The sequence below is a fragment of the Miscanthus floridulus genome, chromosome 8 (genome assembly GCF_019320115.1).
Source record: "Miscanthus floridulus cultivar M001 chromosome 8, ASM1932011v1, whole genome shotgun sequence".
NCBI lineage: Eukaryota > Viridiplantae > Streptophyta > Magnoliopsida > Poales > Poaceae > Miscanthus > Miscanthus floridulus.
Window position 1 is genome coordinate 20,228,501 of NC_089587.1, and position 21,861 is coordinate 20,250,361.

At 47.1% G+C, this 21,861-nt stretch overlaps 2 protein-coding genes across 2 annotated transcripts; both read right to left on the reverse strand.

Annotated features, from left to right (window-relative positions):
* Window positions 1–9,735: 9,735 nt before the first annotated feature.
* Window positions 9,736–10,595, reverse strand: LOC136471295 (uncharacterized). The gene has a single exon (XM_066469028.1). The coding sequence runs from the start codon at window positions 10,193–10,195 to the stop codon at window positions 9,872–9,874; it is 324 nt and encodes a 107-aa protein (XP_066325125.1). The 5' UTR covers window positions 10,196–10,595; the 3' UTR covers window positions 9,736–9,871.
* Window positions 10,596–11,629: 1,034 nt separating this feature from the next.
* LOC136475908 (BRAP2 RING ZnF UBP domain-containing protein 2-like) lies at window positions 11,630–21,484 on the reverse strand. The gene is made up of 12 exons (XM_066473567.1): window positions 21,179–21,484; window positions 20,974–21,089; window positions 20,607–20,715; window positions 20,390–20,504; window positions 14,013–14,110; window positions 13,547–13,653; window positions 13,220–13,466; window positions 13,063–13,116; window positions 12,820–12,963; window positions 12,640–12,704; window positions 12,201–12,255; window positions 11,630–12,065 (listed from the first exon to the last, which is right to left on the reverse strand). Exons 1-12 carry the CDS (start codon window positions 21,467–21,469, stop codon window positions 11,901–11,903), a joined length of 1,566 nt encoding a protein of 521 aa, XP_066329664.1. The 5' UTR covers window positions 21,470–21,484; the 3' UTR covers window positions 11,630–11,900.
* Window positions 21,485–21,861: the final 377 nt, after the last annotated feature.

A 21,861-nucleotide genomic window follows, 5' to 3' on the forward strand; every position in this document is an offset into this window, starting at 1 on the left:
CTTGATCATGAAAGGTGACCTTCATGAACAAGGTTCCTTTTGTTAACCTAAGTGTAGCTAAGGTGTTTTAGTGACCAACATCACCCACTTGCATTCATTTGCACATGATCATATGCATATGTTCTAAGAAACACGAGATAACAAGCAATGTTTCATATGTTTCGATCAAATGTTTCAATTGTAAATGATGATTTATGAATGCTTGATGCTCATGCTCATGTTATGCAAGTCAAGTTATGCAAGGCTAACACCCGAGGTGTTACACTTGGTCTTCCACCGGATAGGGAAATTGAGTTTGGAATTGAGTTAGTCCCCAGAACAGCTCCGATTTCAAGGAGACCCTATCGGATGCCTCCAGATGAGTTAGCTGAGCTGAAGAAGCAATTAGAAGATTTATCAAAAAAGGGGTTTATTCGGCCAAGCAAGTCTGAATGGGGATGTCCCGCCTTGTTTGTGAAGAAGAAGAAAGAGGACACTTTGAGAATGTGCGTAGATTACAGGCCACTCAACGCTGTGACCATCAAGAATAAGTATCCCTTACCTTATATTGATGTTCTGTTTGACCAATTATCCAAGGCCAAGGTGTTCTCAAAAATAGATTTGAGATCCGGTTATCATTAGATCAAGATTAGGCCACAGGATATACCGAAAACTGCATTTTCCACCAGATACGGGTTGTATGAGTATCTTGTCATGTCCTTTGGTTTGACAAATGCTCCTGCATACTTTATGTTTTTGATGAATACAGTTTTCATGCCAGAATTGGATAAGTTTGTGGTAGTGTTCATCGATGACATTCTGGTGTACTCTGAGAACGAGAAAGATCATGAAGAGCATCTGAGAACTGTCTTGACTAGATTTAGGGATCATCAACTATATGCTAAGTTTAGCAAATGTGAATTCTGGTTGAAGGAAGTTCCTTTCCTTGGTCACATTCTGTCAGAGAATGGGGTTTCAGTCGATCCAAGTAAGGTGCAAGAAGTTATGAATTGGAAAGCACCGACCACAGTTCCTAAGATTAGAAGTTTCTTAGGACTAGCGGGTTATTACCGTCGCTTTATACCAGATTTCTTGAAAATTACCAAACCGATGACAAGTCTCCTATAGAAGGATCACAAGTTTGTGTGGACAGAGGAGTATGAAGCAGCTTTCCACACTTTGCAGAAACTGTTGACCACTGCTCCTGTTCTAGCACAACCAGATATCGAGAAACCATTTGATGTGTTTTGCGACACGTCGAAAACTGGATTAGGCTGTGTTCTTATGCAAGAAAGGAGAGTCATTGCTTATGCATCACGTCAATTGAGAAAGCATGAGGTCAACTATCCAACACATGATCTTGAACTTGCTGCAGTTGTGCACGCCCTAAAAATTTGGAGACATTATCTACTTGGTAATGTGTGCAACATTTTCACAGATCACAAGAGTCTTAAGTACATCTTTACCCAACTAGAGCTGAACATGAGATAGTGCAGATGGTTGGAATTGATCAAGGATTACAACTTGAATGTGCAATATCATCCTAGAAAAGCCAATGTAGTGGCAGATGCTTTGAGCAGAAAGTCACACTACTTGAATGTGCAGCCATTACTTGAAGATGGGTTCGATCTAATGCATCCTACTGTGTTACATAGTATTCAGATTAGTTGCTCTTTGGAGAGTAAAATAATAGAAGGCCAGAAAATCGACAAGGGGATATTCCACATCAAAGAGAAAATAAAAGAAAAGTCGTCTCAACACTTTAAAGTGGATGAACAGGGCGTGTTGTGGTTTGACGACCGTCTTGTGGTTCCCAAGGATCGAGAGCTTAGGAATAAACTCATGGATGAAGCTCACCTTTCTAAGCTATCTATCCATCCTAGAAGTAGTAAGATGTATCAAGAAATAAGATCTCGTTATTGGTGGACTAAAATGAAGAAAGAAATTACAGCATATGTTGTCAGATGTGACACATGTTGTCGAGTGAAAGCCATTCATATGAAACTTGCCGGTATGTTGCAACCCTTATCAGTCCCTAGTTGGAAGTGGGACGATATCAGTATGGATTTTATCACGGGTTTGCCCACTACTCAAAAAGGACATGATTCGATTTGAGTAATTGTGGATTGTCTTACCAAGACCGCTCATTTCCTACCTGTCAAAACAACATATCGACCACCTCAATATGCCGAGAAGTATATCATAGAAATTGTGAGGTTGCACGGTATACCAAAGACCATAGTATCTGATAGAGGCTCATAGTTCATGGCTCACTTTTGGGAACATTTACACAAAGGCTTAGGAACTAGTTTGATTCGCAGTACCGCTTATCATCCTCAGACAGATGGTCAGACTGAACGAGTGAATGCTGTTTTGGAGGATATGTTAAGAGCCTGTGTATTGTCTTCTAAGGGATCATGGGAGTCATAGTTACCGTTAGCTGAGTTTTCTTATAATAATAGTTATCAAGAAAGCATCAAGATGGCTCCCTTTGAAGCTTTATATGGCAGAAAATGTAGAACACCATTGAATTAGGTCGAGCCTAGAGATAGAAGGTATTATGGCATTGACTTTGTAGAAGAAGCCGAGAAGAAAGTTCATATTATTCAGCAGAATATGAAAGCGGCCCAATCACATCAGAAAAGTTATGCAGACAGAAGAAGGAGACCCCTTGTGTTTGAAGTTGGTGACTATGTTTATCTGAAAGTCACGCCAATGAATAAGAAAAGGTTCGGAGTTTGAAGAAAGCTTGCCGCGAGATTCGTAGGACCATACAAGATCCTAGAACAAAGAGGTCCGGTAGCCTACAAGTTAGAGTTACCTGAGACAATGAATACCATTTTCCCAGTTTTCCATGTATCACATCTCAAGAAATGTTTGCGTGTTACGGAGGAAAGAATAGAACCTCGAGGTATCCAACTCAAATCAGATTTGGTGTATCGTGAACAACTAGTCCGGGTGTTAGACACTAAGGAACGTGCTACTCAGAATAGTGTGGTGAAAACATACAAGATACAGTGGAATCATCATGATGAGGGAGATGCAACTTGGGAAACGGGAGAGTATCTACAAAAAGCTTATGAAGATTTTTATAACAAATGGTTCGTAACCCAAATCTCGGGATGAGATTTTTATAAGGGGGGAGGGCTGTAACACCCCTGGTGTTAGGCTTGCCTAATTGCACTTACATTCCATGAACATGAGCATCATTCATCCATTCATGAGCATATATCACATGAAACATGTGAAACATGACTATGAAACAAAAGTATCATTTCAATTGTTTTTCATTGTTTTAGTACATTCAGTGCTTGATTCTTGTATGACAAATGTGTGGTATGGCTAAATATATTGTTAAACAACTTAGCTATACTTAGAAGGTCATTAGGAACAATGTTCATGTTGATCATTTTGCCTAATTAAGTTTCCAAGTCATGGTTTGACTTGTTTTGACCCTAGGACTTTTTGATTTGACTGTTCAAAAAGTACCACTTAGAATATTTGTATGTCTGAGCAACCTAAAACAAAGTTGTAGCAAATTATATAAGGAACAAAAGTTATTTTGTGACCAAGTCATGAAAATGTGCACAACATGCTCTAAATGGCCCCACAAGTCAGAAATTAGGTTGGGTTCAACACTTAGAAATTTTCTAAGTACAAACTCCACTTTTCAGTTTCTTGAACACGACTTTGGCATGATTTTACTCTCTGTCCTTTGTGAATTAGACATTGATCTCTAAATGAGTTTTGTACCTGGCATGTAGGTGTACAACTTTTGTTTTGATTTCTTTCGCTAACGATCAACGGATTAGGAGATAGAGCATCACCATTTGGCGCTGTCAGTCAGCCCTTTGTTCTCTGAATCGTGCTACAGTGTTTCGGGTTCAGGCTATTGTGGCCGACCACCGTCGGGCCGAACGCGCCAAGTGGAAGCCGTACATCAGCGCTGCCCCCACCAGTCAGGCCATCGCCGCCACGAAGACGCCACGCGCCCATCAGCTCGCTTATTTGTTTCGCCCGCGTCCCCTCGCCTCGTCAGTCCGCTCAGAGCCAAGCGCGCGCCTCCGCCATCGCCGCCGAGCAAGCCACCGTCGCCCAGCTCGCTCACCGCCATGAAATCGCCACCTCCAGTTAGCGCGCGGCTCCGCCGTGTCCTCCTCTACCTCCTCCACCCCTTGGCTGCACCGTTTGAGCTTTGGTAAGGGCGCATTGATCATTCCCGCCACCGCCGCCATGCGCGTGTCCTCACCGAAGTTGAGGCCGCCGTGGTCAGGGTAGCTAGGAACTCTTCTGTCCTCTTCTAGTTGCTTGGGTAGCTCCATAGTAGTCTCGTGAAGCTTGTACCAAGCTTGTTTGGGGCAATGGGGGTTCGCCATCGCCGGAGTGCCGCAGTGATCTCGCTGCCGCCCGCCGTTGCTGACGCCGTCGTTGCTAGGGTACGGTAGAGGTTGAAGTGAAGGTATGGATGGGTGCGCATCGTTGTGGGGAGCACACCGGTGCCGTCGGGTTCGCCAGAGGAGCCGCCGTCGGCGAATTTTGCAGTTGCCGCGCCGTCGTCTTCCTCCGTCCCCTGTTTTCTCTCGCTGACGCGCAGGTCCCATCTGTTAGTCGCCGCTGCTGAGGGGGAGCCGTAACTGGGCTGCGCCGTTCTGGGCTGTGTGCGTGCACAGTCGTGGGCCGCCTAATCCGTTCAGGCTGGCCCAGTAGTGATTGAATGATTTGCTTTTCATTTTTTCTTTACTATTTGAAAATAGAAATGGTTTGGAAAAATGTTTGGATACTCAAAGTTGCTCCAAATCTATTGAAATAAATTTGTCTAGGTTCCTTATCATCAGATCTACTTGGGAAAATTATTGCATGTCATTTTTGAGATACTTTTCTGTAGAACTTTATTTAATAATGTATATTGCTGATAACTTGAAAAATATGTAGAAAAATCTATAGGCTTCAGAAAAATATGATTTCTAAGTTTGTTAATATTCTTATGTAATGTACTTCCTAGGAAAAATATGTTTCATGCATGTGCTGTGGGAAAATTTTGAGGTGTAGTTCAAGTATCTTTAATGGCTGATTTTTGTTATTTTAGCTAGAGAGCAAACTTTGTATAAAACATGCAAGTGATAATTTTTGTACAGTCATTGTATGCTATGAAGAACCTAGGAAAAATACTAACTCTGTTGTTTGACACTTTTCATAGTTCAAAGTATTTTTATGTTCATAATCATGCCATAGCTTGTTATTTTTGTGTAGGCTAATCCACTCATTCAAATAACATGAAATTCTGATAGTAGGCTACTTAGGGTAGTACTTTGCTATAGTAATTTTCTAAGATTTTTCTAAGCAAGAAAAATAGAGGTTGCTATTCAAACCTATTATTAATTAGGGTTTAGGTAAGTGTTGCTTTAAGTGTGATTAAAAAATTAGTAAAGCTTTGGTGTATCTTTGAAGCATTTAATAAAATGTGTTGACTTAACATATTAGTAGTAGAAGAGAATGCAGTAGATGACATGTGCTTGTAGTATATTTTCTTGGATGATGTTGACTACCTTGCATTCAAATATACCCATTGTATTCATCTCATCCGATGCACCGATGGCATAAGCACTTACGCACATTGCATCATACAGGATCACAAACCGAGAACCCAGTCGTCATACCTGAGAAGCCTGAGGAGCAGTTGGAGGTGTAGCCGCAGGAAGTGCCCAAAGCCGACGAGGAGGACGTTGAGGAACTTCCGGAGTGCCCCGATCACCGTCCGAGCTCCTTCGAGAGAGGCAAACCCCGAAGCATTTGCTCCCGGTTTGCAATTATTTAATTAAATGCTTTACTTTAATTGATGCATTACGTTCAGGAGTTGTTTGCAACCGTTGCTGCATTATACCTTTGTTTACCTTTGTTATACTATATCCTTGTTATCCTGATATCCGCAGTCGAGTCAATGCTTAGCTGGCTTAGACCGATAGAAGTCGGGTGATTTCCTATCACCTGCGAGCTATAGGTGGTTACCTAGATCTGCTTGGATGACTATGAAGTCATGGTATAACTAAGTGTTAAATGAAGTTGAGACCGGACGGAGACTTGTAGAATTTTGGACTGTAGTGTTTCCGTCTATGTCGATTAAGGACCGACCGTTGTTGAGACTCGAGTCATGTTGAACGCATGCCTTATATTTAGCTGGCCGGATAAAGTACCTTCCGACCACGAAGCTGGGAGATTATTCGGGCTGAGTAGATTGCCCGCAGCGCACTGTGCCGGAGCAGGTGTGGTAGGACACGGGGACGAGATGATAAGACCAAAGTGCAGTCGGTCGGCCCCCGGGTACATGTGGTTCCTAGCAAACTCGAGATTCCTGGATAGTTGACTCGGTGATCAATATCTCATTTTAGCGGGTGAGTGAGGTTTATATAAGGAATAAATCACCAGCTGGTTAGGAATCGATTCGAATCGCCATCACTCCTAGATAGTGAGCACTTGACTTGAGTGACTTTATCGTAGTAAATGTTTATGGAACACTTGGACAGTTATAATGAATATGACAGTATGGAAGTTGTTTAATGATCATTGGTTATCATTATCTGCTTAATCACATGTTTACTCTAGTATAGGTGCAAATCTAGTCGACAGGTTAATAATAATTAACTTGGCAATAATGCTTTTAGAAAGGTTCTTGAAATGCTAAAAATGCTTCTTTTTGCAAATGAGTCAGCTACCCTACTATAAAGCCCTTCATAATCCTTGGTGTCACTTATTTTCGGTTATGTCGGGTAAGTCTAGCTGAGTACCTTCTCATACTCAGGGTTTTATTCCCACTTGTTGCAGATGGGCAGATGTATTACGGCTACTGTATCAACTGCCTTTATCCTGCGATGGGTGACGCTTAGGACCATGGGCATGGTCATTCCTTACGTCTCGTCTGATGCTTTTGTTGGAGATGATCATTCGCTGGCACTATAATTGAACTCCGCGTGTGTGTGTGGTTTGAACAAATGACTTCCGCTACTTTTATTCGAACTGGTTTTGTAATAACTATGTTGAAACTCTGATGTATCTGAGATGTAAACTTTTATATAATATGTGATGGTGACCGCTAAACTTATTATGATCTTGGCTGGAATGGAAGTTGGTTTGAAATCCTTCGTGATTTCACGGACTATCGGGTTATACGGGCTTAAGTTTGCTAAATCGTCTGCTCTGGCGGATGATTTTCTTACTTAATTTCGTATAATTGGTCGGTTCTGTTACAACATACAACGTCTTCCCCACGGACGGCGTCAACTGTCGGTGCAGAAAATGACCAACACGTAAATATTTATAGTTTTCCTGTACGTTGTGATCGGAGGTGGCCTAGCACTCAATGACATAGGGTTTACACTGGTTCAGGCAATGTGCCCTACGTCTAGTTTGAGTCGATCGGTGACTTTATTCCTGAGCCCAGGTGCTTGAAGTTTGTTGTGGGGTTACAAACGGAAGAGAGAAACATAGGGGGTACAAGAGGTCCGGTCGGACTCTGGTCTGAAGGGCCGAGAGTGACGGGAGCCCCAATATGTGCTAAGTGTTTGAGCGTATGCTCGGTATAACTTTAGAGTGTCTAAAGTTATAGAGGGTGAATCAATGTAAGTGAACTGATCGATCTCCCTGTTGGAAGAGAGCGCATCCTTATTTATAGATGAAGGGGATGGCCTTACAAGTGAGAGAGAGAGAGAGTACGTATGCTGCTAAGTCTTGCTGCCCACGCCGGTGGGTACAATATGATGATAGGCGTCCACAATATTGTTTAATGTCAGATGCACGTGGGAGGTTGCGTCGTCTTCTTCTGGTATGGCAGATGTCGGTGCCTGCAAGATGTTTTACCATGTTCGCCTGGTACGGTAAATGTCGGCGCCCACAACACTGTTGATGCCTTAGAGGCATGTGGGGGGAGCCTTACTGTGTTTGTCTGGTATGGGAGTTGATGGCGCCCACAACACTGTAGGGAAAATATCGGCGCCTACAACACTGCTTGGGTTCTGTCATGTCGCAGGGTACTGTCCGGCAGATGTACAGGGTACGGTCCTTGGTATTGCGGTTGACTTGAGTGCCTTGCCTTACTTTCTCCGTCCGTTTCTTGGTCCTTACCGAGCGGGCGTCCCCAGTCGTTTGGTCCCAGTCGGCTCTGATTGCGCCAGTCGGAGAGGAGCTGTAAGTAGGGGTGCGACGCGTTCTCGGTCGGAGAAGCGGGTCGAAGTCAGAAGTGGTGTTTGGCCAGGTCTTCTGGTCGGAGAGGCCGTCCGGAGGTGGGCCAGTGTCGGAAGCGAGTGTTGTTCCTCCTTTGTGAGGCCTTCCAGGCGGAGAGGCGGGCCGAAGTCGGAAGCGGACGTCGTTCCTCCTCGGTCAGGCCTTTCGGTCGGAGATTGGATCGTCCTTCTGGCCTGTCGTTTAGGTATTTTGGGCCGGCCCAAGAGTTGCACGTTGTTCGCAACGTTATCTGCTGGGCCGAGCCTTTACTGGGAAGCCAGTCCATGAGAGACCCTGGGTTTATGAACCCGACACCTCTGCACCCTGCTCGTTCAATCTTATTAGCCATGCTTATCAGTTATGATATAGTATTTTTCTCTCACAACAAAACAGAGCCACAGAAACGATCATGCGAACAGAGTCATGGTTGGGGAGCGGAGACCAATTTGTCTTTCGATGGAATGAAGCGACCCAGCGCCAGCGGGACGGCGTGGGCGTGGGCGTGGCCATGCCTTAGCATAATTTAAAAAAATGTGACATGGCTTTTTTTAAGATTCAGGCTAAAAATTATTTTGAGAGCTTTCGTAAATTGATCACCAAAAATGTTATTTTGAGAGCTTTCGTAAATTGATCACCAAAAATCTGCATTTATGCTATCCATTCTTGTACTTCCGACCAAAAATAGAACCGGGCATCCTCATTCTCCAACCAAATAGAGACGTAGGTTTATCCGATCATGAAAAAAGGAGAATGAGTTTAAATTATTCCTTTGTGTCAACACAACCTCAGTGTATGTTGCCTATCATTGGCAGAACAAACATTATTAAATTTTAAAATAAATTTTCTTCAAAAAATATAAAAAGATATGAGGACCTGTATGAAGTCGAAGACTTAAACTCAAAGGAATTTATTCCACCACAATGAACTCAACGGCTCAGTTCGTTTGATTAAAGGATGAAAAGGAACAAAACAACTTTCTATACAAGAATATTTCTATAGATACTGGACAAATCCATCTCAAAAAAAAAAATCTAAAATACAGCTTATCATACTTTGGAATGTAAAAAAATAACACTTGGGCCGGTATATTGAAACGAGATGGAACCACCACATTCTTAAAAGGGTATATGAATGGTATCGTCCATTCCTTAACAATAGGGATCAAATTATTCTAAGCTTCTAACATACTTTACTCTCCATTTTTGTAACTAAATACTATCTAAGGTCTCCTTTTGCACGGCAACCGGCTCTTACCGTGGAGCGGTCATCTACGGGCCTCTTTGGCAAGGTTTTGTGTGGCTTCAGATTCGCTACTGTATCAAAAGCTGGCAAAGCCATTCAGACCAGGTTTATTGGCTTCTCTTTTCTATAGTAAGTAGGAGTAGTTCATTTTTAAGTAGAGAGAGAAAAATAGCTCAACGCTGTAGTGCTAACAGTAACGTTATAGGGGAAGTTGAATTTCATAAATCCTCTAAAAAAGAACCTAAAAATAACTTCTTACAAAACGGGGATGAACTCGGGAGCCGCCGGATCTTAAAAAAACATGACTTCTGCTGGCTAGTCCAAAAGCAGTAGAATCAAAACGCATCGTCATCATTTATACACACTCTGCTGTCTGCACACAAGTGCTCTATCCTCTCAGTCTCATCAGTCATCGATCACCAAACTCTCACGCCGTTCAGGCCAGACGCTGCGGCTGCGCGGCCTCGACGGCGGCGGACCCCGGCCTCCGCGTGACCACCAGCTGCGAGGACAACAGGAAGGCGTCGAGGCGGCCACCGGCTTGGTCCTCCTCGTCGCCGTCGACTCCGTGGTCGCCTTCGTCGAAGTTGAGCGCGTAGCTGAGCGGGTCGTACCGAAAGTCCCCGGCGCCCGCGCGGCGGCGCCACCGCATCCGCTCGGCCAGACCCCCGCTGCTGCCGCCGAAGCAGCACACGGTGGCGCGCAGCTTGTGCCGCATCACGCACAGCGACGACAATGACGGCGGCGCCTCCATCACCATCCGCTCCGCCCCAAAACAAACAGCAACAGCGCACGGACGTACGGTCGTCGATCAACTGCTGTGAGCAGGTCAGACGACTGGTGATGATTTGTACAAGTAAGTAGCCTTGGATTAGCTTGCTTACTGCTTGATAAGGTGGGGGACGACACGACGAGCAGGAGTCGAGCTGGTTAAGTAGTAGGGGACGGAGAAGGACATGCTGCTGGGACCTGGGACGACGGGACAGGCAGGTGGAGGTGGCGGCGCGGATGCCAGCGTGCCGTATCCGTCGCTGGTGTCGTTGCAGGTGGGGCGGGTCCGCGGGCTACAGTACAAGCAGGGGCAGTCTTGGGCTTGGCTCTCGTGCGCGCGGCCCGCCGAGTTTTTCTTCCCCATTTTTTAACCGCGGCCTGGAGCGTGTGGTCTGTGCTTAAACGATTTTTTTTTTCTTGATGTAAAAGATGGCCACCTTGATAATACGGCGCCCATTGGATGGTCGGTCACTCAAGTTTGGATAGCGTCTGCCGTCTTGTGTACGTCGTCGTGCAATGTTTTGGCCAATCCTATATGGTATACGTTGATCGATGCCAAGCAGAACTTGCTCAAAATTTTGCAAATTTCAGTTGGGTGAATTTGTGCACGCACGGAGGCACATATTAAACAAGACCCGGATCTTAGGGCGCTTAAGTGAATTAGGTACGCCCATTCTCAGTTAGGCAACTCATGGTGTCCTTATTAACAGTATTATTACAGGGAAAAAGGGACAGGTCAGAAAAGCACAGGATTCATAAATCGTATTGGAGGCAACAAAACTAGTCCTCCCTTAAATCACAAGTAAGCAATGTTTTAGGGTTGCCTACAACCTTTTGAAAGTTTGACAACTATTTTTAATCACAATATATTCATAAAATTTACCAAATGTATATTTTTATCAAACTATCCATCAAGACAAATCTACCTGTAACACTTCCGAAAATTCAAAATTAACATACAAAAAGTAGAGTAATCTGTAATCAAAGTTTGAAATACATGAAAACATCAAAATAACAAGGCACATCTATCCATCAGAAGAAGATAACAAGGCCATGTTCGCTTCTCTTATAATCCATCTTTTTCACCTTGTTTTTTTAGTCAGAACAATATTTTTCTCTCACAATAAATCAGTTGGAACAGTATTTCGACTTGTTTTTTCAGCGAAGCGAACGGCACCAGTATCAATCAAACGTTCTCTTCCCCGTGGTATAAGCAAGTCAGCACACGTTAATACGGGAAAAAACGCTTCACAACCGTACCGGCACCTTTCATTTTTCCTGAGCGTCACTCTCGGCGGAGAAATTTAGGCAGATGTCACAGTCGCACATGACTTGTTATGCCATTAACTTTAGTTATAAGAATCTGAATCTATGAGCTGAAGTGTTAATTTGCAGTTCCTGATATCACCTGCTTCACCCAAAGGATTCAAAACTTTGCAATTCCTGCCGTGGAATCTCTGATACACAGACGATGATATGAATCCGAGGACTCAAAAGTATACCACCATGGTAGTATGGTACCACACTACTAGCGGCTAATGACAATAGATTTGAGGGGCAGTGAGCTGACAAATGACAAGTGTGTGTTACCCTAATTGAAGACACAAAGGGTGTGGGTTTGGAAGCAAGAATATACTTTAGGTCCCTAACAGTCAAACGTGCTTTACAAAGGATGCAGCTTGTAGTGTCAAAGCTCAATTCTGCTTCCCGCTTCTAGTGCCACCAACAGGGTCACCGCCGCTCGAGGATGATTCTGATGCTATCGGAAGAATCATGTCCCCTGGCATATCACTTGAGAACGAATCTCGAGCTTGTGCAATGGCGCTTTGGCACTCGAAATGGGCTATCAAACCTCTTAGCTGTTACAGGAGAACAGATCAGTTAGCTACAAGCCATCACACATTCTGCACAGCAGACCATTGGTTTAAATGACACAAAGCAGAACATGAATATATTACGCATTCTGGAAAAGACATTGCTTTAAACATACTAACCTCTTCTTGAAGTTTTTCAATCTTCTCATCTTTTAATCTAAGGGCAGCTTGCTCCCTGAAACAGAATTACACTAACTTAGATAAAAGCCATAATAAGTGTATGTTCTAGTTTCTAAATTGGTATGATCATAGTGTTCAACACCTGGAACAGTGACCAAAGAACATAACATTCTAACAAATGACCAAAAAGAAAGAAAAAAAAATCCTTGATCGCTCATAACTCATGAAACCATATGGAAGCTAGTAGGTCTATACCAAATTGAGCTGTCCAAGGCATTTGTGGACATAAATAATTAGGGAGGCAGCAAAAGCACAGTATGCGTATCTTGCTGATCCATATTCTCTAGCTTGAATAAAAATAATATAGGACTTCATCAAACAATAAGCATTATTTAATAGATTGGTTCTGTGTTTATTTCAAATGCAACAAAGAAACTACCTTGCTTGTGCTTTTCGTATCGTTTCAATCCACATCTCCTGATTCTTGACAAGATTGCCATTAACCTGAGAAAAAAGACACAATCCAAACAATTAATACAAATGAAGGCCTCAGATAACACAAATTCTTAAGCACTAACATTTAGATGTAGCTGTAGCATATAGTAAAGTACTCACTTACTTCATCAAGAAATCTTTTCTCTTCCTTAAACTTGTCAAACTTTGCTTCCAACTTTTGGAGTTTTATGCTCATGGCTTTCTCAGTAGCAGCAGAAATTTCTCTCTCAGTTTCCTCTTTGACTTCTAGTAGAAGTGACTCATAGTACTACATTAGCACGAAAACCAAATAAACAACACACGGTTTTATATACAGTAGCAGATAGCAAACATCATTTAAAAAAAGCACAATAACTTATGGACTTACATTTCTTTGCTTTTCAAGTTGAAATGTTACAAGATCATTGTACTCTTCAACAATCTAAAATAGGGGGAAGTCAATGTTGTAATGCAAGGTATAGAAGTTTATCAGGATGCTATTTGATGATAGTTAACAAAACAAATTCTTTACTTAAACACATTACAGCTTCAAATTTACTGTTCAGTAGAGCTTCATTCATTGCGGTATCACCACTGCATAGTGAACACGTGCTCTCTGCTGTGTGATCACCATGGCAATTGTACTCAACTAGCTTTCCATCTGTTTTTGACTGAATAAGCCGATGGACATAGTTGTCCCCAGCATAGTCCCAAACTTTCTGTGTCTCTAACTCAAGTGAATAACAATGTTGAGTTTCCTTCCAGTGTTCAATAGCATGTCCACCTTTGTACCTGTGAATATGCCCAGCAATTAAATCAAATAAGTTATTTAATAAATTCACAATTGCCAGAATAAACATGAAATATTTTACCTTCCACAGCCAACATGGCCACAGATTAGACATATCCAAAGATGCTCCGAAGTTCCGCAAATAGAACACATGGATTTCTCTGGTTGCTGCTGACAATATCTACAGACCTGAAAGATACTTTCAATGTAAACACAAATGCACAAGCTGCCAACAAGAGTAAACGAATGGCATACTATGTTTTTTCCCCTAAAGCCAGGGAAAAAAGACTATTAACAAAGGTCAAATCCAATCCATCCACTATCAAATGTAAAACGAAAGAAAGAATTGCTGAATGTACAAATTTGAAATACTGCTAGCTTGGTGATAAAAGATATTCCCATAGGCAACAATAGCATAGCTGAGTTTCATATTTCCATTTTGAATTTAAATACAGATGTGGCAATGATACAATCAGCACACAGTACTGCAATTAGTAAACTAATATAAAACAAACACATTAACCAAGTAAATCATCTCAGTCACTTACCGGGCATGAGGAGTCTGTCCATTTTGATATGCACGAGCAGTGGAAAGAATGGTTGCAAATTGTTGTGAGAATACCTCCAGGATCTTGGTCAAGTCGTTCTATTTAAAGATCGAAACAAATAAATGATGTGATCAAAATAAACTTCAAACACCATCATGTTTGGGCTGAAATATACTAGAGAGCTGATAAAAATGCATGGCACTGAGCCTCTATAAAGCGAAGTGAACAGAAAAAGGAATAATGGATATATTACATAATAACACAAAGTTTCATGTACTATGCACTGCCAAAGGAACAAAACAGAGAAACCTCCCAAAAGAAAACTAAGCACCCTACATTATAGTAAGCCAGTTTAACACATGATATGTTTGAAAAACCCTAAATTCTGTTAGATAATCTGCTGCTACCTTGTGTGAACACAGCAAGGGAAGGCGGCGCCGAAAAGGCCCCCTGCTGTGATACTGTAGCCGCTGTAGGTGCAGGCGCCGTACGGCTCACCTGCAGCACTTAGCCACATGCAGAGGCCGGCGCAGAGTCAGCCCTGTATGTTATCTAGTTACTGTTACAGCATGTACGCTGCACTAGGACTAGATGGATAGAGTTGTATAAATAGACTACCACGGCAACTCAGTAAAGAGAGTTCAGATTTGCCATCTCCCGAACAGGGCTTCAGCCAACGCTGGTGTCTTGTACTGTGTGTGTATGCTCTGTTCTCCCTTCTTCTTCTAGCTCTAGCCATAGTGTGTGGGGACGGGCAACGCTCGTTCGTGGTCGGCACGGCTAGCAGGTGCTCGGCAACACTAGCGGGTGCTCGGCAAGACTGGTGAGTGGTTCACTCACCTGAGCCGGTGATCCTATGGGCTAACAAGTGGTATCGGAGCCGTAAGAAGCGCCGTCGCCAGACTAACCGCTGGCGATGACGGGTGGTTTGGAGATGGGCGACAGCAGTGGCACTGCTGTGGCTGCCCAGCCACGACCGAAGGTCGTTCGCACGGTGCGGGAGGTCAGCGGCACAAGTTGGCCGACGCTGACTCGCACCAACTATGGAGAGTGGTCGGTGACCATGAAGGTCAAGCTCAGAGCCCGACGGCTCTGAAATGTTGTTGACAAAGGCACCAACAATGAAGAAGATGACATGTCAGCATTGGAGGCTATCCTCACTGCTGTACAGGGAGCCGTTGGGGGCGAATAGCTCTGGTAAGGAGGCGTGGGAGGCTATTGCGGCGATGCGCGTCGGTTCCGACCGCGCAAAGAAGGTGACGGCCCAGCTTCTAAAGCAGGAGTACGCCAATCTCAAGTTCAAGGATGGTGAAACGGTGGAGGACTTCTTCCTCCGTCTGCAGACGCTCATCAGCAAGCTGAAGAGCCATGGCGTCACCATCGACGAAGAGGAGGCGGTCTCCAAGTACCTCCACTCCATGCCGGCAAAGTACATCCAGATCGCTCTCTCCATAGAGACGATGCTGGACTTGTCCACCCTCACCATTGAGGATGTGACAGGCCGTCTGAGGGCGGTGGACGAGCGCCTGGAGCAGGCGACAACAACGAAGGACAGCGGAAAACTCCTGCTGACGGAAGAGGAGTGGGCTACTCGGAGGAACTCCGGGAAGGCAGCCTCCTCCAGCCGCGGTGGCGATGGCAAGCGCCGCGGCAGGGCTTCTTCGGAGAAGAAGAAGCAAGTCGACCCCAACGCCTGCAGGCGTTGTGGGAAGATGGGCCATTGGGCACGGAAGTGCCCAAATCGCAAGCAGGAGAAGAAGGCTGAAGCTCATCTGGCGCAAACTGATGATGAAGATGAGACCACTATCCTGATGGCGACGTTCTGTGCACTGCACGATGTCGAGGCCGAGGAGAAGGAAGAGGCGACGACGGTGGAAGGACCTGGAAAGGCCCTGAAGACTGTCAACCTCGACGAACCACGCGCCCAAGTCCACCTCGGACGTGTGGGCGCCGACCAGGAGCAACGGTGGTATCTGGACTCTGGTGCCAGCAACCACATGACGGGCTCCAAGGCATCCTTCTCCGAGCTCGACGACTATGTTACCGGTACGGTGAAGTTTGGTGACGGCTCAAGGGTGGCTATCCAAGGGCGCGTCACCATCATCTTCAGGTGCCAGAACGGGGAGCACCGCGCGCTAACGGATGTATATTACATCCCGCAGCTACGTTTCAGCATCATCAGCATTGGTCAGCGGGATGAGCGCGGTAGCAAGGTACTGATCAAGGACGGAGTCCTTAGGATCAGGGACCGGGAGCAGCGACTTCTCGCCAAGGTGAAGAGGTCCCTGAACCGGTTGTACCTGCTCGACCTGAAGGTAGAGCAGCCGGTGTGCCTGGCGGCAAGGCACTCCGAGGAACCGTTGATGTGGCATGCCCGGTTCGGACATCTCAGCTTCGACGCGCTTGGTCGGCTGGAGAAGATGGTCCGAGGGCTACCCCACATCAAGCACGGAGGCGAGCTGTGTGACAGCTGCCTGGCCCGAAAGCAGAGGAGGCTACCTTTCCCAAAGGCGGCCAAGTATCGCGCGAAGGACGCTCTCGAGCTCGTCCACGGCGACCTCTGCGGGCCGATCACGCCTGCTACAAACGGTGGTCGGCGATACTTCCTCCTACTCGTGGATGATTGCAGTCGCTACATGTGGCTGCAACTCCTGACGAGCAAGGACGAAGCGGCGGCGGCGATCAAGAAGTTCAAGATGCGCGCGGAGGCCTAGAGCAGCAAGAAGCTCCGCGTGCTGAGAACTGATCGCGGCGGTGAATTCACTTCGGTGGAGTTCGCTGCGTACTGCGCGGATCAGGGTGTGGGGCAACACCACACCGCGCCGTACTCGCCACAACAGAATGGCGTGGTGGAGCAACGGAACCAGACGGTGGTCGGCATGGCCCGATCCATGATGAAGGCCAAAGACATGCCGGCAAGGTTCTAGGGGGAGGCGGTGACCACGGCGGTGTTCATCCGCAATCGCGCTCCGACTAAAGCCCTGACGGACAAGACGCCGTTCGAAGCTTGGTATGGGCTCAAGCCGAACGTGTCCTTCCTCCGGACATTCGGCTGCATCGGCCACGTCAGGAAGACGAAGCCGAACCTCACCAAGCTGGAGGACAGGAGCACACCGATGGTGTTCCTGGGCTACGCGAAGGGTACCAAGGCGTACCGGTTCTACGACCCACGCGGAGACAAAGTGCTTGTCTCGCGCGACATCGTGTTCGACGAGGAGGCGGCTTGGGACTGGAGTAGTCCGAGCACGGGGGAAGCTGGCGGCTTCACCAGCACCTTCGTCGTCGAGCACTTGGCCATCCACGGTGGTGGAGACGCTGGGGAAGAGGTGCCGAGCACTCCGACGGTAGAGTCGAGCACTCCTAGGGCAGTGCCAAGCACTTTGATAGGGATGCCGAGCACTCCTGAAGGGATGCCGAGCACGTCAGGAGTAGCACCGGGAGGTTCTGCAGTGGTGGCGACCACTCCAGGACGGGTGCCGAGCACTCCCGTGGCGTAGCCAAGAAATCTTGCAGTGGTGCCGACCACTCCAAAACTAAGGCTGAGCACACCTACAGTGTGGCCGAACACTGCAGGAGTTATGACGAGCTGTCCAAAACTAATGCCGAGCACTGCAACCAGGGTGCCGAGCACTCTAGGTGCTATGCCGAGCACTCTGGTGGAACAGGGAACTCCATCAACGCTGATCGAGTTCGCCTCACCTCCAAGTGACATCACTGAGTTCGTGGACGCCAACCACAAAGGTGATGAGGTGCGGTTCCGCAGGCTGGATGACATCGTCGGCGGCACAGGACCCTCAGGACTGGCTGGTCGGCTGCTCAATGACGCAGAGTTGCTGCTTGTCAGTGCAGAGGAACCACCCACGTTCGCGCTAGCCGAGCGGGACGGAAACTGGCGACGGGTGATGCTGGATGAGATGAAGGCGATCGAGGAAAACGAGACATGGCAGCTCGTCGATCCACCTCCAGGATGCCGTCCGATCAGCCTGAAGTGGGTGTACAAGGTCAAGCGGGACGAGCTCGGCGCTATTGTCAAGCACAAGGCGTGCCTCGTCGCCCAAGGCTTTGTTCAGCGCGAGGGCATAGACTTCAAGGAAGTCTTTGCGCCAGTAGCGCGCATGGAGTCCGTTCGTTTGCTAATAGCCTTGGCAACAGCAAAGGACTGGCGCGTCCATCACTTGGACGTTAAATCGGCCTTCCTCAACGGCGAGCTGGCGGAGACGATCTTTGTCAGGCAACCTCCAGGTTTCGCCATCAAGGGAGAGGAGCACATGGTGCTCCGACTGCGCAAGGCGCTCTACGGGCTGCGGCAGGCCCCACGAGCATGAAACGCCAAGCTTGACGCCGCGCTAGGCGAGCTTGGGTTTCAGCGGTGCGCAACCGAGCGCGCGCTCTACACACGGCGACGAGGGAAGGAGGAGCTCGTCGTCGGCGTGTATGTGGATGACTTGATCGTCACCGACGCGCGCACGGAGGACATCAACGGCTTCAAGCGCGAGATGGCGGCTCGTTTTCGAATGAGCGATCTCGGCGCACTCTCTTACTACCTCGGCATCGAGGTGAGACAGGGGAAGGAGGAACTCACGCTCGGTCAGAGCGCGTATGCCTCCAAGCTATTGGAGAGGAGCGGCATAGCTGAGTGCAAGCCATGCGTGACTCCGATGGAGGAGCGGCTGAAGCTGACGAAGGCCAACATCGCGGCGAAGGTGGATGCAACACTCTATCGGAGCATCGTCGGCGGTCTGCGCTACCTAGTCCACACGAGGCCGGACATTGAGTTCACCGTGGGCTACGTCAGTCGCTTCATGGAGGATCCCAGAGAGGATCACTGGGCTGCGGTGAAGCGGCTACTACGCTACGTCAAGGGAACGGTGGATCAAGGCATCATTTTTCCCAAAACCGGCGGGAGTAGGATATAGCTCACTGTGTTCAGCGATGCAGACATGGCGGGGGACATCGACGGACGACGGAGCACCTCTGGCGTGCTCGTCTTCCTCGGGTCGGCCCCAATTTCATGGCTGTCGCTGAAACAGAAGGTGGTGGCGCTATCTACGTGCGAGGCAGAGTACGTAGCGGCGGCCACAGTGGCGTGCCAACTTGTGTGGCTACGCCGGCTGCTGGGCGAGCTGACCGGCGTGGAAGGTCATCCACCAGCACTGATGGTGGACAACCAACCCGCCATCGTCCTCGCGAAGAATCCGGTTCTGCACGACCGGAGTAAACACATGGACGTGAAGTTCCACTTCCTTAGGGACTGTGTCGATGGAGGACAGATCGTCATCGAGTTCGTCGAAACTGGTCGGCAACTCGCGGACGTCCTCACCAAGCCGCTCGGACGTCTTCGACTCATGGAGCTAAAAAAGATGATCGGCATGGAGGGGGTACAAGGGTTAGCAGTAGGATTAGGGGAAGATTGTTAGATAATCTACTGCTACCTTGTGTGAACACGGCAAGGGAAGGCGACGCCGAAAAGGCCCCCTGTTGTGATACTATAGCCGCTGCAGGTGCAGACGCCGCACGGCTCACCTGCAACACTGTAGCCACATGCAGAGGCCGACGCAGAGTCAGCCCTGTATGTTATCTAGTTACTGTTACAGCATATACGCTGCACTAGGACTAGATGGATAGAGTTGTATAAATAGACTACCACGACAACTCAGCAAAGAGAGTTCAGATTTACCATCTCCCATACAGGGCTTCAGCCAATGCTGGTGTCTTGTACTGTGTGTATGCTCTGTTCTCCCTTCTTTTTCTGGCTCTAGCCATAGTGTGTGGGGACGGACAACGCTTGTTCGTGGTCGGCACGGCTAGTGGGTGCTCGGCAACACTAGCGGGTGCTCGACAAGACTGGTGAGTGGTTCACTCACTTGAGCCGGTGATCCTGTGGGCTAACAAATTCAAGTATTCCTATGCATGGATAAACCTTCTGTCATCAATTAAGAATAGGACAAAGACACAGGGAGGCTAGCTACAAATCACAATATATCACTATGAATAAACTGGAACCAGGGTTTGAAATTCAATAGCCACATTATCATGCACAAACTTAAAATATGGCCCAAGTTTTCCTTATGAATAAGGAGATAGCAAATGAACATGTGAGAAAATCAGGTCTCACTTCTCGAGTACATCTAACTTGGCATAGATCACAAACGTTCTCTTTCCATCAACCAGAGAATATATGACTGTACAAGCAGGAATCATGACTTGATTCCAAACGTACAGTACCGAACATTTCTAACCATTTCAGTGCAATACAAGAGAAAAAAAACAAAGAGAGGTTACATACAAGCTTTCAAAGTTTCAATAATCAAACAAAACAGAACACTCTACAAATTGCTTTTGAAAAACTGATAGTTGTTCAAGACAACTAGACATACCAAGACATACTGGGCACGTAGGTTGCTCAGCCAAGTTTGTAACTGAGGTATGTGCATGCTCAATCAATTGGGTGTAGTGCACATCTTCCACAAAACGGACATGGCAAACATCCCCCTGCACCACATAAACCTCCAATCAATAATCATTGTAAAATTTAATCACATCATCAGGGGAAAACACAATACTAAATCCAGCAGAGTAAAAAGAAATCAACACCTCCAGCGAAGAGAACTGCTTCCCATTGAAGTGCTTATAGAAGCTGTCTGTGGAGCTCTGAGTGTCGAAATTTATAAGAACACTGTACTGGTCCTCTGCTCCATCAGTTCTGCAACACAACCACCAATTTAATACTAAAATCCACATACATGGAGATCACACCAACACATCAAGAATTTGCCAATTTGGATGTTCCCGTATTATAAACAACAGAGCACAGCATAAAGGAAACTAAACCAGCAAATTAACTCGGACCCAACTATTGAAACTACTCAGATTGTATCAATTGGTCTCTAGGGAAGCACGCAACCATATGATATAAAGGGTAAGCAAAGCATAACAGGAGTGATCAGGCAGTGTGAGTAACCTGACTATGCGCATCTCGAGCGTGTGGGGGACGAAGGCACCGCAGAAACGGCAGAAGTCGGCGTAGGTCATGTGGTTGGGCACGGCGAGCACACACACCCGCGGCTTCCTCCCCACCTACAAACACACACGGGCGAGCCAACCGTGGAGGTCAGGTTCATGTCACTAGACCCTATCCACGGAAATCCCAATCAGGCGTGGCTTACCGAGAGATGAGACCAGGAGGAGGCGGCGGGCGGGTCGGGGTGGAGGACGACGACGCCGCGGGTCTCCTCGATGCGAGGGTTTCCCGAGGAGAAGTGGACTGACTCCAGCGCGCGGTCGGAGGAGGAGGGCGCGGCGGGAGGGGGCTGAGGGGCAGCGGGCTTGCCACCGGTCGCCATGGCCGGAGGAAAGGCGACGGCGAGGAAATCAGCAGCTAGGTCCCCTGGAGGCTGGAGAGAACCAAGGGAGGGGTCTTTCTGTAAAACTGTTCCTTGGTTACGCGCCGTGCGCATTTTCGGTCCCACCTGTTCGACCGACAGGTGGCCCCACCTGTCAGTAACCAAGAGGCCGACACCACACGAACCCACTTCCCAACTGTCCGCGACGGGAGGAGAAACAGAGCCGCCTTCATGGCCTCCGCACCTGCCCGATGGCGCCGGCGCTCATGGAGTCTCCTTCTCCGCAAGCTCAGACGGCGAAATCCCTACGCCCATCAGTTGTACGCGGCGATCGTGGTGAAAACTGGAAACGTTGGTGAAGGTAAGCGTTGCTGTGGAGATTTTTTTTGCTGGCTGCTAACTGTTCGACGAAATGCCGCCGCACGGGGGTAGTAGGATTACCGGATTGGGAGTCATGGATGTGCAACATTTGGTTTCGGGATTTAACTAGGGTTGTGGATGTGTAA

What these genes read in the sequence shown, in the direction of transcription:
- LOC136471295 (XM_066469028.1), bottom strand. Translation starts at nt 10,195, where the DNA reads ATGGTGATGGAGGCGCCGCCGTCATTGTCGTCGCTGTGCGTGATGCGG.
- LOC136475908 (XM_066473567.1), bottom strand. Translation starts at nt 21,469, where the DNA reads ATGCGCACGGCGCGTAACCAAGGAACAGTTTTACAGAAAGACCCCTCC. An exon ending in GGACAGACTCCTCATGCCCG is followed by an intron (nt 13,654 to 14,012) that starts GTAAGTGACTGA and finishes AGTATCTTTCAG; the next exon opens with GTCTGTAGATATTGTCAGCA. An exon ending in ATACGAAAAGCACAAGCAAG is followed by an intron (nt 12,256 to 12,639) that starts GTAGTTTCTTTG and finishes ATTCTGTTTCAG; the next exon opens with GGAGCAAGCTGCCCTTAGAT.